General features: G+C 48.0%; 2 protein-coding genes across 2 annotated transcripts in view; one reads left to right on the top strand and one right to left on the bottom strand.

Moving 5' to 3' along the window:
- LOC122376522 (transgelin-3-like) overlaps window positions 1-1124 on the top strand; it is a 31927-nt gene extending 30803 nt beyond the window's left edge. The window contains exon 6 of the mRNA XM_043356416.1: window positions 418-1124. Coding sequence (XP_043212351.1) covers window positions 418-612 — 195 coding nt within the window. The 3' untranslated portion in view covers window positions 613-1124. The remainder of the gene's footprint in view (window positions 1-417) is intronic.
- Window positions 1125-1500: 376 nt separating this feature from the next.
- LOC122376520 (adrenodoxin-like protein 1, mitochondrial) lies at window positions 1501-5011 on the bottom strand. Its single transcript, XM_043356414.1, has 4 exons — window positions 4843-5011; window positions 3601-3652; window positions 3030-3277; window positions 1501-2671 (listed from the first exon to the last, which is right to left on the bottom strand). The coding sequence occupies exons 1-4, from the start codon at window positions 5003-5005 to the stop codon at window positions 2568-2570; spliced, it is 567 nt and encodes a 188-aa protein (XP_043212349.1). The 5' UTR covers window positions 5006-5011; the 3' UTR covers window positions 1501-2567.
- Window positions 5012-14151: the final 9140 nt, after the last annotated feature.

Here is a 14151-nt window from a genome sequence, read left to right as displayed (position 1 = left end):
TTATGCTTCATGGTAAAAAGTTATCCGAAATAGTGGGCAATGCTTCACTTGCTCAGTTAGTGTGAACTGTGAAGCTGTGCGGCGACTTGCACTGAATTTTTCACTGATGAACACGATTCCGTCACCTTTAAATGGTGTAATGTGAATATTAAGCACCATGTGAGGGGATGATAACGTTTCTCAATTTGCATTCCATCACCATCACCTCCCCACACATTTGAAGCTTTCGCGATCAAATTTTCCGTAACGGTGTAGGCATGCATTAATGCTCTTTCCGTGCACATGACCAATGACTTTTGCATGTAATATGAGCCACAACCTCCCAGCTGGACCGTCTACCCTAAACCCGTTCTGTGCAAATCATGGTCGTTAATTATTTGTCTGGCATCACTAATTGCGTGTCATTCTCCGTTTCAGGCGCAAAAGAAGGGCTTCAACGGCCCGGCGCTGGGCGTCAAGGTAGCGGATGAGAACAAGAGGCACTTCAGCGAAGATGTATTGAGGAAGGGCGAGCAGGTGATTGGCCTGCAGTACGGCAGCAACCAGGGCGCCAACCAGTCCGGCATGACCGCCTACGGCGCCGGCCGGCAGATCCTGCCCAACGGCCGGTAGACGCCGGCCGGCCGCCCACAGGCGGCGCCACCGTCGCTGGTGTAGGTGGCGCCACCGGCCGCGGCGGCACCGCCAGTGCCGGCGGAGTGCAGTTCTGACCATTCAGTGCGGCGGCGGTGTGTGATCGTTTTCTGCGGAGAGGGTACATTCCGGCCGGGTTGGAAGTGTTTTAGAGCGCGGCGGCGGAGCGGAGCGGGCGCCGTAACGCCGCCGACCGACGCTGAGACGACGTTCATCGGGAGCGAAGCTCCACAAACTACAAATGTGCGAGAATATTGTATGCCATAGGTATAAGAGCGCTCATATGAAGAACCTTACGTTTTGACGAAATTTTATACCATTGTCAGCTGGCACAAGTAGGCTGTAATCGTGTGTGTTATTTCGACGTGGTGTCTTTTTTCAATGTCCGTGACGCCTACGGCCCAGCTGCGGTACACGAACGAGAGCTATCGGCGAGTTCATCATTATCGCGCGCGCGAGAATCGTGGTAAATAAATGGAGATGACGTTTGTGACGGTAATATGTAATATCAAGAAACGGGGCGCGAGACACCATCCCTTTCCATTCCCCCCACCTTGCCCGACGCCACACTCGTCTGTTCGAGTTCGACATCTATTCAGTTGTCGCAAGGTGTCGCTTCAGTCCGGACTACGCCAGACCCTCCCTTTAAACTGAGCCAACATCAAAATACATGACTTTGTTCTGATGATGATGGTCGGCAGCAAAAGGCCTAGTGGATTCGTTGTCCCTATTGGTTTGCACGCCAGCTCAAACGACACTAATCTGTTTTATATATATATATATATATATATATATATATATATATATATATATATATATATATATATATATATATATATATATATATATATATATATATATATATATATATATCTTCATTACGTCACAACAAACGCCTGTAAGCGTCCAACAGCTCCGTAGAAAATTGAAAGCCAGTTAAATGGCATCAGGAACATTCAGTGTTCCAGCCTTCATAATACTACACTGGTCAGCGCTATTCAACATCACTCACATTTCACATGACGATCTAAGTACCCAGATCTCATTTCAACGCGTCATCACGATACATTGGGGACAGCTAACAACGCTGCTCTATAACCAACTGTTCGCATACACCAGATCAGGGACTGGCCAATGGAACAACGCTATCACCACTCAGGCTCTGTTGTCGATAAATGATTCACTCGTGGCCGTACACATTCAACAGTCTAGCAATGAAGACCAAGCTGGCGCGGGCGTTGAAATGGCGCACCAACTTTACGGGTAAGGCGAGCATGGATTAAAGTATGGTGAACGAACTACTTAGTCAATAATGAATAATACAAGTTCAGATACAGAGATGTGCTGGTTATCTCGGAAGCCAAAAGAATGGCGACATTATCTCAACCATAACCAAACACTCCTTTGATGATGATGATATGGGGATTTAGGGCGCCCGGACTGCGGTGGTCATCGGCGCCCATAACATCGATATCAGAAAATGGTCAGGCCAAACAATGTTAAAGCAGGGGAGGAGGGGCTTGAAGATATCCTCAAATCAGTACCCTTGAACTGCGAAAAGTGGATCGAAAAAGTTCACCATTTGGTTATGCCAAGCTGTAACACACTTTCACGAAACACAACGCAGCAAACAACCAGTACCAGCTGATAAGGTCAAGCAGCAGATATACCAACTCAGCCTCAATCAGAAACACACTCCCGCCCCACCAGTCCCCACCGGGGTATCAAACCCACCCCGATCCCACCACCCGCGTCCCGTTGAGCACAAAGGCACCCCTTCCCCACCTGATCACTATAGCACCACCACCGCCCCACCGGGCCCCAAAAACACCGGCCAGCGGCGGGGCGGCGGTGGCGTTCCCATGACGAGCTGCTTTTCTACAATCTGACCGGGTGAACAGGGAGGTGACCTGCCTCTGAAGCTCCTGCAGGAGTCAGTGAGGAGTCGGCACGTGACCGTCCACGTAGAAGTTCCGTGTGGCCGCCGGTAGGGTGAACTCTGCACCCTCCAGGTCTTTGGTTAGGATGATCTGACAGCCTGAGAAACAGAGACGGGTGAGGGGTCAAATATGGGACGAACTGACCCTTTGGTAGCCCTGATGAAATGCAATGCAAACTAGTTACCTGCTTTAGATCAAGAGGGTATCCATTCGCGTTAAAATTACAACATGAAAACAAACAACGTGAAAAAAAACTAAACATCGGAAAACACATACGAGCCTCGTAGTCACTCATGGTGCCTCGTAAGCTACGAGACACCAGTGAACCTAAGACGATCCTTTTAAAATGAAAAGTGATTGCTATAATGCACCCCCTTATCAGGCTGAATGACTCATGTCATCGCAAGTCAGCTCTGTGACTTCTGAACCTAATGTGTCCAGTCAGCGTCCACTGACCGAGTCGGGAGTTGTCCTTGAGGAAGACGGCCATATCCAGCATGTCCTCCTCCTCCTCGACCGGCTCCGGCAGCCGATCCGTGTAGTCGGGGTGCACGTACACGTGACACGTGGAGCACGCCAGGCTCGCCTCGCACGCTCCTTCCAGCTCTATGCCGTATCTGTGCGACAGATACATGAGGTTGTCCCCGATCTTCCCTCGGACAGGGACACGACTGCCATCTCGGTTGATAAACGTGACGTTGACTCTGAAAAGAATCACAAGCTTGTTATTCATACATGACAACTCATAGAGTAGGTACACAAAGTTTGCAGAGAGGGTTGAAGTAGCAGAGAAAGATAAGTGTCAAAAGTAGGAAGATACAAGCGACCATGCTGGATCACTAAATTACACTGACATCAATTCATCTAATCCAGATGATGATATGATAGCTATAATAATAACCTTGCCTAATTTTGTGCAATGTTGATTTTGAAGACAAAGAAATCAAATACCTAAGCTTACTTCTAATCAGGACTATGTAACATGATTTTAAATACAAAATGCCATCACTTATATACTTATACTTACACTTCATCCTCAGATTTGGGATCCTGCCATTCATAGTCACCATGCTGCTTCACTGAAATAGGGAAAACAGCTCAGTAATTGTGTCACTCACAATGAAGGCATACCCATCCCATCCATAACCATCCTATAAAAGGTGTAGAATCTTTCAAATATTTAAATACACCTGTCTCCTTATGTTCACATGACATGGAGTATGAACTTAGGCAACTCAGACTGTCAACCTAATTGAAAAATAGCCTAGCTTTTAATACAGGTTATTAGGCTAGGAGCATCCTATGAGGATCCGCTCCCTATCATGCCTCTTTCCTATCTACTATGGTGAGCACTGAGCACACTCCAAAACAAGTTGTTTGCTAATAAGCCCAGATAACAACAAGCAGGGAGTCTCAAAAACAGAAATCACAGGGTTTCATCTAAGGGAAGATATGAATAATGGGTTATCAGTGGACACATGTAAATATACACTTTGACTAAGCATTAGACATTAGAGAAAATCAAGGGCTGGTCAATACATGTCTCCTGGTGAATCTGTATTTGTAATAATCAGTGTCCCAAAATTTGCCAGTTTGGGTGGGAAGCGACACCCAAATCAAAATAATTTTCCACTCTCACCTCCAATTTTCCAGAGCGATTTTTCACTCCCCTGTTTTACCAATCAGGAGCATCTGCGTGTACCTTTTACCTCTCTATATTTTATTGAATCATCCTATAACGCAGCTCCCGCACCCTCCCCAACATTCACAAATAAATTGTTGATCTCTGTTTTCCGCTCCTTTTGTGCCTTCCTGACTGGCAATTTTCCACTCTCAGCCCTCTTTGTAGTGACGAATACTCCCCTCCGACACCCAATCCAAAATATATTTTTGGGACACTGATTTGTATGGCAATAATGTATTGGTAACAGAAACGTTGGATATGTTAAAAAATTACCAAGTGAGAATATACTCTGTCTGTAATCAGTACAAGCCTTTACAATTACTCATCGTGACACAATGCAGACAACTTTTCACAAACTGTTTATTTTTAACTCGGAAATCATCTTGAGAGTATTTAAATTAGGTTACATTCCTCTTACTGCACATCATATCCCTCCAAAAACACTGAAAGACATTTGACACAGCTTTAAAAAGCAGTTGTCATAAAGAAATATAGCATGAAATGGAATAAAACATAAACTGAGCTTCAGCTTCTACAATTCATTTGTTACAATGGCTGCGCAGTAGTGACAAAACAATGCCTTACCTGCGGTCCAATGGAATGATCTTAGAGGCTGGTGAGTAGAAAATAAAGCATTGTTCTTCCAACATTTCCTGTCGATAGTTCTTTTAAGACCATTAAACGTACAATATGATATCTTAAGCGTCCTACACATGCCAATAACTCTGCTCCTCACACACACCGCCATGTTGTCAAGCCTTAATAAATTGTATCCACCAAGTATCCACTTTCCGATAACAAGTTTCGACAAAAATGACGTCATAAGATATTTAATATTGCGTCACAGTTCCCTGCAATGTACTGAACCTGATATCGTGTGGATTTGGTGGATTTGGTGTGAAGTGAACCGTGTGAATGACAGTGAAGAACAAAGTGGAGACTGGAGAAGGCAACTTGTGGACTTTTCTCCTGCATTTATTTTTGGCACATAACTTTTAAGAGGGTCCAGGGGCCGTATTCACGTCGATTATTTTCGTAAGAATTTCCTTACGAATGAACTACTTCTAAAGCATTTTTTTTTTTAATCACGTGAGCTCCGTCGATCGCCCGTATTGGTGTTTTTCCAGCCGCGAACGTATAAGGGGGGGGGGGGGTCCGTTGGACCCCCCCTTGCCGTTTCGCCCCTGATTGAGCTAGAGCTTTGCGGAAAAAACGAGCGTGTTGCCCGTGGCAAGAGGAAGCCGATGATACCTAATTTTAGGGTCCTAGGTCATTGGTTGACCTCGCAGGTCAGGTCAATGACCCAAAAGTCGGCAAAATTGGGACCTGTTAGAACGTCGTCAAGTGTGGCTGCTATGGGGTTTTTCGGGGTGCTAATCACGAATATCATATTAGTTTTGATCACAGACGATGTCTTCATGCATTTAGTCCAGGTCGGGTCAGGTCAGGTCAGGTCAACCAGTAGGGGTCCTGCCGGGTATTCCTAGTAGGTGTCAACCGCCTCTGACAGCTTCGTAACATGTTACGAAGGCACCACTACTTCGTAAATGTTCATATGGTTGCTAAACTCGAATTCAGCTCCAAAAACTAGCCGAGAAACATGTAAAGGTCGAAAAAGTGAACCGACGTCATCAAAGGTCAATGGCCTGACCTGACCTTCAGGTGGCCTTGACACCCACCCTAATGCATGGGGGCAACATCATATCACATGTTTGAACGCTTGAAACTTCGAAAAGACTGCAAAGGCGCGGCTAATGCGAGCCGACATACGCCGAATCGCGATTCCGGCCAAACATGGTCTCGAAAAGTAGGTCACAGGTCAAAGGTCATTGGGGTCAGGGTCATGAAATTTTCAGGGTAGGTGTAAAATTGATTAACGCGAGGGTACTGAAAGTGTCGTCGCGATCGGCCGCTTTTTACGCGAGCTATACGCGAGAAACCATGGGGGGTTCGACCCCCCCCCCCTATACGGGGGGGTCGCACATGCCATTTTCCCATCCTAGAACGCACATGGGGGGGGGGTGAAGGGGGGTTGCCACCCTCCCGCGCCATTTCGTTCCTGTTGGAGATAGAGCTTCGTGGTAAAGACCAAAAAGATTCTTTGGGAAGAGACAAATCCAATGATACCCAGTTTTACCTTCTCAGGTCAGTCATTGACCTTCCAGGTCAGGTCAAACTAAAAAATGTTGCTGTTTTAGGTCACCGTTGGATATCAAGTGCGCTGCTTGTCATATACCGATGACGATGCCGTTTTCTGGTGCCAAGCCAGCTAGAACCTCTTTGTCACACTACCCGACCAGGTTTTTGCTGCTGGTCATCTCAGGTCAAGTTAGGTCAAGGTCAATGATATGTGTTTGTATGTCTGTGTGTGTCTGTGTGTATACTGATGTGTGCACCGATTGTTTATGTGTCCATATTACATGAAATCATGATCTGAGAAGCTTTTACCAAAAAAGTAGTAAAAAAAAAATGTCAAAAAAAGTAAATTCAGCTTGCCTAAAACGCAATTATCTTAGATGACCTAGGCTGACCTTGACCCTGACCTTGACATCTGTACATCGTCGAATAACATGTTTCATGATAGGTGGGAGGTAAGATTGGCATAAAAGGCCGAAATCAAGGTGTTAAAAGCTCACAAGGCCCATAGCCAACGCAGAATGTTGTTGAGAATTGGCCATTTGGGTCATGAGTCATGACATGACCTAAAAAAACAAGGCCATACCTCCGAAACCAAAAACCACAGAAACTTGAAATTTTTAGTGGACATCAAGAAAGAATAGAGGAGCAGCTATACGAAAAATCAGCCTTCTAGCTCTAAAAATGTTTAGTGCAGAGCAGAAAGACTACCTGGGGGTGAGGGGTGGCAACCACCCCACCCCCATGTGCGGGCGAGGGTTAAAAGATTTTTCTACCTACGAGCGGTTTACTAATTTTATCCCGTACCGCTGATATCTTTCGGGCGCTTAAAGGTACAAAATACATCTTATATGAAAAATACGACATTTCAGCAGAGCCAGAGAGAAAGAGAAGCAGCAGAAACAGATTGTTATTCGTCACTAATTAGTTAAACAACATCTGATAATTTTCTCTCTTTGCACGTGATTCGTGAAGCACTTGTAAACACTGTCTTCGGTGCGGGATAAGCAATGGTAAACACTGTCTACGGTGCGGGATAATCATAAATAAATGGCGAGAACCGCTTAGGCTGCGACCGGAGAGAAACAGCGTACCATCCAATTGGCGTACTTTGATTCAATGTTGTTTATAATGGTGTGCTGTCTTCGTCCACTAGGCAGCAGTGAAGGTAAAGCCTGCATCACTCTGCCGTAACTCTGTGCCAGTTTATCGAGCGATGCCAGCCACGGCCAATGGCACCTTACCAGCTACTTTGAACCTCAATGTGCCCGTAACCCATGGAAATGACCACAAACCGACCAAACTATTCCGCATTTTTCACACAAACTGCCAAGCACTTTGAAAGCCACCGGTATCTGCGAAAATCAGCGCTGCAGAGCGCTACTCTGCCGGCATTGCTAGTTGCTACTCCAACGCAACCAGCATGTGCGATAGTGGAATATGTGCTACATGTTTGTCGATTTAGAAGTACCTTGACTTAACTGTAGAATAAGTTCATTTGATATAAATAAGCTGTATTGTACATTTCAAATTATGAGATCGACACGATGCATGAAGATTGCAATAGCTGCAGCAGGCGCGGATACAAGGGGGGGGCCATGGGGGCCATGGCCCCCCCCCCTTGGGCGATTTTTTTCAAAAATAAAATAAAAAGTTAAAAAGTTAAAAAGCTGAAAAGGGGGCCTCCTGAAAATAAAGTGGCCGAAATCCGATGAGTTTTTTTTTTTTTTAACCTACCCACTTAGTTATTTCTTAGAAGACTAGCTGAGAAGACTTCTTTGTTAGAAGATTGGTAAAGCTTTTCATAACTTGGAGGTCTCTTATACTCACAGAGATGACCACTTTTACAGGGCCTCCTAACCTGCACAGAGGGCCTCCAAGCCTGCACAGATGTTGAGATGTTGCCTGAACAGCTAGATAAGCTCAATAGACGCAGTTTTTTTTTGGGGGGGGGGCCCAACAAGTGGGAAGATGGGGCCTCCAACAGGTGGGATTATGGGGGGGGGCTCCTGGTTTCTAATGGCCCCTCCCTTGGAGATTTTCTGGATCCGCCCCTGAGCTGCAGAGCTGTGCCTAATACTCCGCTGCTGCCGCCTTAGTCGTAGAGTACAAACTATAAAACTATTGACTGTTGACTGTACAGATGTGAGACTGCTGTTGTTCTGGCCGTCGGGCAGTTATTGCAGATCTATTTTTAGCAGCTGCAAGACTACCGTTCTAGCCGTCGGGCAGTTGCAGGGTTTGCACATCGTAACTACCCCCGATGTAGGCAATCTGTCCGTCAGCTCCAGAGAACACCTGGACACCGTTATCGGCTTGAACCGCGGCTCTGGTGGCCACCACTAACTTACTCCACTCGTCCTCCGGCCCCTCCTCTCCGTCACCTCCTCCTGGAGTTGATGACGGAGGCGCCAGCAGACGCACCTCCTCCAGATGAAACTGACGCCAGTGCGGCACCGGCTGGCGCAGGGCGAACCTCAGCCGCACCACGCCGCGCCAGTCGACGCCGCTCTGCTTTCGGCTGATGGTGACGTAGTCCTGACTGCCGGTGTCGTACAGAGGGTTCGGCATCAGCGTTCGGTCTCGGATGGATAGCTCCCAGGGACCGAGACGTGTGGCCCGCGCTGCAGCTGAAGTGGGTGGAGGGACCTCCTCGGATGCGGCCCGCTGCACCCACAACGACAGAGAGTGGACGTAGAAGTTGCGAAAGCGGATCTCGTGAAGGGACTCGGGTGAGGCGAGGGTGACGTCCTGCACCAGACAGCCGGCGGCCAGATGTGGCGAGTCGGTCACTGGGCTCGGCCTGTCCACCGTGCAGACAATCTCCCGCGGCTGCATCATGGGCTGTCTCACGGGCGTGAACGTCGTCACGTCTCCGATCTGGACGCGTCACGTCCTCACGTCGACTTACGCATCACGTCGGACAGGCTTTCTGTGGAGAAATTTAGCTGCGATTAGACTTGAGCGGGGCGGGAAATGGGTCGCCGACTCGCCTATACGGCGTTATTTATTTAACGATATTAATGCGGCATCCGCGAATCTCCATCAACCTCAGCTAGTCGCTATGATATTAGATTAACTATATAATCAGCAATGAAGTAAACTATGTAAATAAAAGCAGATAATAAACAAGCATAGTCAGGCTCCATCCATTAGTCCCACCAACAACATCCTTTTGGTTCATTAGTTGCGAAAACAGGACGGAGAAGTACTCACAAGTTTTCTCCGCCGATGTTGCTGCGTATTTTCACTGTCTAGTGTCACAATTACCGGTTAACTGACTGCTGCTCTGGTTTGGTCTGACACTTCTGACCAGCCGCGTCGCCCGTCGCCCTTCTAGTCAGGCCAGTTGGGGCGCTCCGCGTGGTCGATATAGGCGCGCGGTCGGCCGCCGGGCGAGATGGCTCCTGCAATATCGACTTGCCTCGCCAGGACCCATTCGCCGGGCCCGATAGCCTATACGATGGTCAACTCAGGCGGCCGAAATTACACATCAGCCGTACAGACATCCGGTATGCCCGCCCTGATGAGCCGGGCGCCGCTGTATTAATCCGCTGGGGAAATATAGTGCCAGTATCCATCAGTATCAAATGTGATGTTTCATGACATCATTTAGTAGCATCGTCCGCTTGTTGCATTGCTACACACGTGCATTAGAAGACAATGTTATTTTCATTGTTATTGGTAGGTATAATGTGCATGGGCGATGCTTACATTTTATTTTATCATGGTTCTGTGATGAAATTTGCTTATGAAGTTGATGATTAAACTGTTCATCAATACCTCAGCCTTATCAACGTGTTTCCTGCTTCCATTCAAACTAAACGAAAAACAAGCTTGCGGTATTTTTGCAGGTACTCCGTCTGTTACAGAAAGTCGCTAAAACAGGCTTTAGCCTTTATTTGCTCCGTTTCATGGTTTTATTTTGTCTAATGTTTATTTTGTCTAACGTTTTGTAAAGCTTATTGTTCTAATGAATGCATGAATGCAAAAAATGGCCTGTCCCGTAGCTCACTTCGTAGAGCATTAGACTCCCGGTAGTGAGAGCCCGGGTTCGAGACGCTCCGGCGCTTGAGACTCCTGACGGGGATGGTCTGCGGTTGGTGGGAGCAGCCGCAGCCAGTTGAAGTCAGTTGAGTGGGACAGGCCGTGTCCAGCTTTGAAGAGCACGCTAAACTTTGGCATCTACCGTTACCCGGAGTTGCGCGATCGGACGGTAGGGGTCGGGGTATATGCAACAAGCTCTGCTTATCGTGGGTTCCGGTCTCCGGCTCTGTCAATCCGTCCATTCAAACATTCGAGCAAATTAAAAAAAAATGTTTTCATGGTTATTTCGCTAGATACCTATACATTCAACATGGTTATAATTCATAAAGTTTTATTTTTGCACAGGCGCTTGTCCTAGGAAAAAAAACATGCGCGCAACAAATATAGGTACCTATATAGACAACGAGCAAGTGCATGACAGCGGCCACGCTGCTCTCAGGATTTGCCTGAAAGAAACTATATCTGGGCTTGTGGTCTGTGATCGTATTAGACCATCATTCAATAAACCAGAGCTCATTGAATAAATGATCATCATCAGCCATGGACACGAGTCCTCCGAGAGTTGGGCTACTGTAATGCGCGCCATTACATTCGTTCCACTGCATGCTGCGGTCAGATAAGAGCCAAACAGACACTTTATCGTACGTTACGTGCATGATCATTGAAATCAATAAAAGACACTCAGTTACAAACCCGCAAAATTTCTACTAATTATATTTTGGTTCCAAACATCTATTATAAGAGCCAGTTTGTATGTTGACATGCTTTAACAGCGTGGATGTGAACGAACCGAGCGACAGGCCAATGTAATGGTCCTTCTTTTCACCTACAAAAATTTATTCTTAAACTTAGTCAAGAAGTGACATTCGCTACCATTTCTTCTATCAGCGCGTGTGCTAACTGGACACCAATTCCTCGATGACGTTTTCCGGCGCCGCCGTCAGCCATCGATCACGGGGAATGGAGCAGCGGCCGGCCGGCAGCCCTGCCTCCCATTCTGACAGCGGCCGGCCGGCAGCCCTGCATCCCATTCCGACAGCGGCCGGACGGCAGCTCTGCCTCCCATTCCGACAGCGGCCGGCCGGCAGCCCTGCCTCCCATTCCGACAGCGGCCGGCCGGCAGCCCTGCCTTCCATTCCGACAGCGGCCGGCCGGCAGCCCTGCCTCCCATTCCGACAGCGGCCGGCCGGCAGCCCTGCCTCCCATTCCGACAGCGGCCGGCCGGCAGCCCTGCCTCCCATTCCGACAGCGGCCGGCCGGCAGCCCTGCCTCCCATTCCGACAGCGGCCGGCCGGCAGCCCTGCCTCCCATTCCGACAGCGGCCGGCCGGCAGCCCTGCCTCCCATTCCGACAGCGGCCGGCCGGCAGCCCTGCCTCCCATTCCGACAGCGGCCGGCCGGCAGCCCTGCCTCCCATTCCGACAGCGGCCGGCCGGCAGCCCTGCCTCCCATTCCGACAGCGGCCGGCCGGCAGCCCTGCCTTCCATTCCGACAGCGGCCCGCGCTGACGGGACGACGGCCGCGGACGGCCGGCAGATAAGGCACAGGCGCAGTTCGCGGAGGGAGAACGCCACGAGCGCGGCGGGATGTCTCACTTGTCTGAAAACCTCCATCTCACCCAATTGAGCTACTTAGAAATGGCTACAAGAACCATCTTATATCGCAGCTCTAAATAAGCAACAATAATTTAGCAAAAACCAAACATCCAAGTAAGGTTTGATTATCTCGTTTTGCCACACCTCCGAAACGTGGATGCCTGGATAACGATGAACTCCGTGCGTATCCTTTGCTGTTTCTCCAGCTATTGTCAGCTAACTTCTTGCCATGATAGACTGCATTTACTCTGCAGTCTGCAGTCTGCAGGGACTATTAGCGCCACGTTCCTGGTGATCTTTCGACCCTTTCAACTGTCTAACTTCGCACGGCAACGACCCTTGACTTCTTAGAATTATTGTTAGAATCATAGTTTATTATTACGGAAACTTGTTCTCGACTGGTGAGTTCCAATGTCAGTCTCATAAAATTTGCATCGAATGTTAAGTGAAGGCCGCTTCATGCCAAGAAGCCGTCACACTTGCGGTGTCGTCTTGCCGGTGCCATCCGCCTACCTCCTCTTGTGGTCCCGTTCAACACCTTATGCCTATCATTGCCTCTCATCGACCCTTCTCCCTCTTTCCCAATGGGCCACTGCTCGGTCCGAAGTCCAGCATGTCTCTGTCTTTGAGTTTTCCAGCTTTCTTTCGCTATGTCCATCGCTGACATGACCCTGGATATGTCTCTGTTCCTCCATTTTGTCTGTCATCGTCTGTGTTTGGTCTATGTCCACCTCTCATCGGCCTGTACTAGTCTTTTTCTGTACCTCTCGCTCTCTTTTCTCTCTATGTATGTCTCTCTCATCTTTCTCTCCCTCGCCGACCGCCTCCCGTCTCTCTCCATGATGTTTCTCCTTTCTCCGACCGGAATCTTCTCTCCAACCTATCCCCGCTCCTCTCTCTGACCTTCCCCTCCTCTAACAGACCTATCTCCTCTCTCCGACCTGTCTCCTCTTTCCAACCTGTTCCCGCCTCTCCCTCCTGTCGTACGCCTCAGGCACGATAAATCTCGGCCGGCGGCGTAAAACCATGATAAAGGGTGTGATACGCCCAGGATCGATGACGACGTTTCTGCTGATCTCACCCCCGTCGTGTTTCACACCTCCTCACACCCACGAACGCCACCCACAGACAGCGACCCGATGAAATCTGCCCAACCAGGTCAGATTCTGACGGGAGGGAAATGGTGCCGGTCGAGTGAACACCGACCTGGGACTTGCGAGACGGCGCTGAGCTGAATATGTGGGTAGGTGGAAGTGCAGCAATGCATGACCTGGATATTCGGCTAAGGCTCTAGATACTGATGATATGAAAGCAAAATAGAAGAGTGGTGCTTGAGTATACCGGAACTGCACTTTGGTATAACCTTTTGTTGGTATTTAAGCGTGATGATCGGCTTGGAAGAATATCCTAATGTGTCTCATGCTTTGATTGACCAACAGCACTAGCAATTGACTACCATGATATTTCAGCAAAATATCTTGCAATTCAAAATGGTGGTAAGTTTACCGGATATCCCGACTGAAGATCAATTGGAACTTGGAAGCCAAATAGACATGGTAAGTATGTATGCATTTAGAGAAAAGATTGTTGTATATACCTAGCCTAGCGTGCTTGTTTTTTGTAAGGAAAGTTTGGCTTACTTATACTGTTCTGTTCAAGTGATCATCTCCCTTGCCATACTAGCCTAGATATGGACTAAGAGTCTGTCAATACAGGAATCTCTCTCTCTCTCTCTCTCTCTCTCTCTCTCTCTCTCTCTCTCTCTCTCTCTCTCTCTCTCTCTCTCTCTCTCTCTCTCTCTCTCTCTCTCTCTCTCTCTCTCTCTCTCGCTCTCTAACAATTTAGTCAATGGTTTTCACTTTACATCACATTTTCGAATTATTCACTAATTTGCTGAATTTTCGAAAAAGGCAAATGGCATTCTAGCATTAAAAATGTATTTCTTTCACCCGCTGCCAAATACCATTTACCTTTCTGTTCTTCCCAAATGGACCAATTCATCCAACCACGGCGTTTCGCGTTGTCATATGATAAAAATGTTCCTCTTTCCCAGCTTAGAAACTAAAAGCGCCAAGCGGACAGATATAGATTAGTCTCTTAGAACAGCGAGATTCATG

The sequence above is a fragment of the Amphibalanus amphitrite genome, unplaced genomic scaffold, assembly GCF_019059575.1.
Source record: "Amphibalanus amphitrite isolate SeventyFive unplaced genomic scaffold, NRLGWU_Aamphi_draft 002181F_arrow, whole genome shotgun sequence".
In the NCBI taxonomy this organism is placed as follows: domain Eukaryota; kingdom Metazoa; phylum Arthropoda; class Thecostraca; order Balanomorpha; family Balanidae; genus Amphibalanus; species Amphibalanus amphitrite.
The sequence above is the reverse complement of the archived record's forward strand: the minus strand, read 5'-3'. Positions and strand labels throughout refer to the sequence as shown.

Coding starts and splice junctions, on each gene's coding strand:
- LOC122376520 (XM_043356414.1), bottom strand. CDS start 5,005: ATGGCGGTGTGTGTGAGGAGCAGAGTTATTGGCATGTGTAGGACGCTT. Junction 3,653..4,842: donor ATCATTCCATTGGACCGCAG/GTAAGGCATTGT, acceptor TCCCTATTTCAG/TGAAGCAGCATGGTGACTAT. Junction 2,672..3,029: donor CAAGGACAACTCCCGACTCG/GTCAGTGGACGC, acceptor TCTGTTTCTCAG/GCTGTCAGATCATCCTAACC.